Genomic DNA, 2,354 nt, shown 5'->3' with positions numbered 1-2,354 from the left:
CAGTCTCACTCTATTGCCCAGCTAGAGCGCAGTGGTGTCATCACAGCTCACTGCAGCCTCAAACTCCTGGGCTCAAGTGATCCTCCTGCCTCAGCCTCCTATGTAGTCGGGACTATAGGTGTGCGCCAGCACTCCCAGCTAGTGTTTCTATTTTATTGTACAGACGGGGTCTCGCTCTTGCTCAGACTGGTCTCCAACTCCTGGCCTCGAGCCATCCTCCCACGTCGGCCTCCCAAAGTGCTAGGATTACAGGCGTGAGCCACCGTGCTCGGACTCAAAATTTTTTTCAACAAAATTAAATGTCTTCTAAGAGAAAAAAAGAGCAGTGAGCATTACCTTTGGCAACTCTAAGATAAAAAGTTCATTGTAAACAGTGTCCTTAGTATGAACATGCCCAACATTTTCTGAGTTTTCAGTGAGAAGTCACCCCTGGTTTACCTGTTCCCATGATCAATTTTGGCTGTGACCTTCTTCTTGAGCTCTGCCAGTTCGTCCTTGGGGAGCGTCCCAGACAGGATCTGGGACCGCCACTCGATCAGGCTGTATGTCATCTGCTGCAGCTGGCGGAAGAGGGTCACTTTGTTGTTCTGAAATAGGAAAATGAGGTGAAGGAAAAGACAAAAAAAATAAATAAATAAAAGTGTAATGGAGGATGGTTCTTTATAAGGTGTTAATCGATTAATTGTGTCATGTAGTAAGCTATGCACTTTGAGGGATTTTTTTTATATTAATAAGGACGGCTCTGTCCTGGGCCACTCCTGCACCCTCCCCTATTGCAACTACAGAAACAAACAAGCAATCATAGGATGGATGGTTGGTCTTGAATCATAAATACATCAAATCACCCATGTACCCTAAAACTCTGGCCATGTTCCTCCTCTGTGGGTTCCATTGTCCTTCAGGTATAGTGGAACACATTGGAAGTCCCTTCACATCTCAGCTGCTGCCCACGTTCCCAGCTGCATTGCACACAATTTCCATCTGGACCATTTACATTCCCTTCCAGGCAAAGCTATGTCCTCTTCTCCAGACCTCTCAAGATGCTATTTCATCTACCTGGAACCACTTTTTTCCTCTTCCTCCAACCCACCCTCACCCCATCTTCTTCTTACTCAAACTATACCCTTCATGGACTGGCTAATTCGGTCCCATCTTAGACGTCTCTCCCTTGAAACCCTAACTTGGGGTTAATCCCCTCATTGCACGTGGAACCCTGGGTTACGTGGGTTCATCTGACTCTTCCCTAACAGGACAGGGAGGTTGTTCTTTTTTGTGTCCCTAGTAACGGGTACAGAGTAGACATTCTATCAAATGTACTAAATGAGTAAATTATGAATGGAGAAATAACTTTAGGATACTGGCAAATAAAAAAATTTCCTTTTTGTTTTTCTTTGGAGACAGGATCTCGCTCTGTCACCTGGGCTAGAGTGCAGTGGCATCATCGTAGTTCACTGCAGCCTCAAACTCCTGGGCTCAAGGGATCCTCCCACCTCAACCTCCCAAAGTGCTAGGATGACAGGCGTGAGCCACCGTGTCCAGCCAGCATTTTAAATATTATTTTTAAATTCTTATTTCCCCAGAAAATTGTTATACCATTCAGACATTAAAGGGTTATTCTTGGCCTCACTAGTAAGTTATAGTAACTAAATGTAAGCCAACCAATCATTCGTGCCTCCATCATTTTAAGAGCCAAATACTTTATGTCTGAGCCATCGTGACCTTGGCGCTATCTAAATGATTGCTTCATTACATATATTTTTAAAAGTCAATAGGCATCTACTGTGTGCTAGACACAAAGTTCCTGCCCTCAAGGGCCTAACATTCTAGAAAGAAAAGACAGCAATAAATAAGTAAATACATTATCATCACACAGAAGCTAATTTCAGATTATGAAAAGCACAGGAAGGAAAATAAACAGAGTAATCAGATATTGTGTGCATGGGGGAAGGCCGCTTTAAATACAACGGTCAGGGAAAGGTATTTTGTGCTGCACTTTTGAGATGCGTTAGTTAAGTAATAACCGTACGATTCCACTCACACTGTATATACTATGAATGTGCTTCTTTCTTATTTATAGGAGAAAGTCATGACATAGTTATATACCCATATACTTCTGAAATTACAGGAAAACTTCCTAATTATCTGCTATGTAAACAACGTGCACACACACAGACGCTGACGGCCGTGTGACATGTTCTCCAGTGGTGTTCTTCTACAGCAATCCCAGGGACGCAGATTCCTGGGCCGGGCATCAGTTAGAAGCAGAGCTGAAAACATCCCAGATTCTCTTGAACAAAGGATAAATGAGGAGGGAAGAGCCCTCAGTGTATGGGGCGGGCGAGGGTGATGGGAGA

The 2,354-nt window shown here is 43.9% G+C and overlaps 1 protein-coding gene across 1 annotated transcript in view; it reads right to left on the bottom strand.

Moving 5' to 3' along the window:
- DOCK5 (dedicator of cytokinesis 5) overlaps positions 1–2,354 on the bottom strand; it is a 173,760-nt gene that overhangs the window by 135,172 nt on the left and 36,234 nt on the right. Inside the window, exon 5 of the mRNA XM_012662922.1 lies at positions 439–587. Coding sequence (XP_012518376.1) covers positions 439–587 — 149 coding nt within the window. The remainder of the gene's footprint in view (positions 1–438; positions 588–2,354) is intronic.

Source organism: Propithecus coquereli, unplaced genomic scaffold (assembly GCF_000956105.1).
Source record: "Propithecus coquereli isolate 6110/MARCELLA unplaced genomic scaffold, Pcoq_1.0 Scaffold79, whole genome shotgun sequence".
NCBI lineage: Eukaryota > Metazoa > Chordata > Mammalia > Primates > Indriidae > Propithecus > Propithecus coquereli.
The sequence above is the reverse complement of the archived record's forward strand: the minus strand, read 5'-3'. Positions and strand labels throughout refer to the sequence as shown.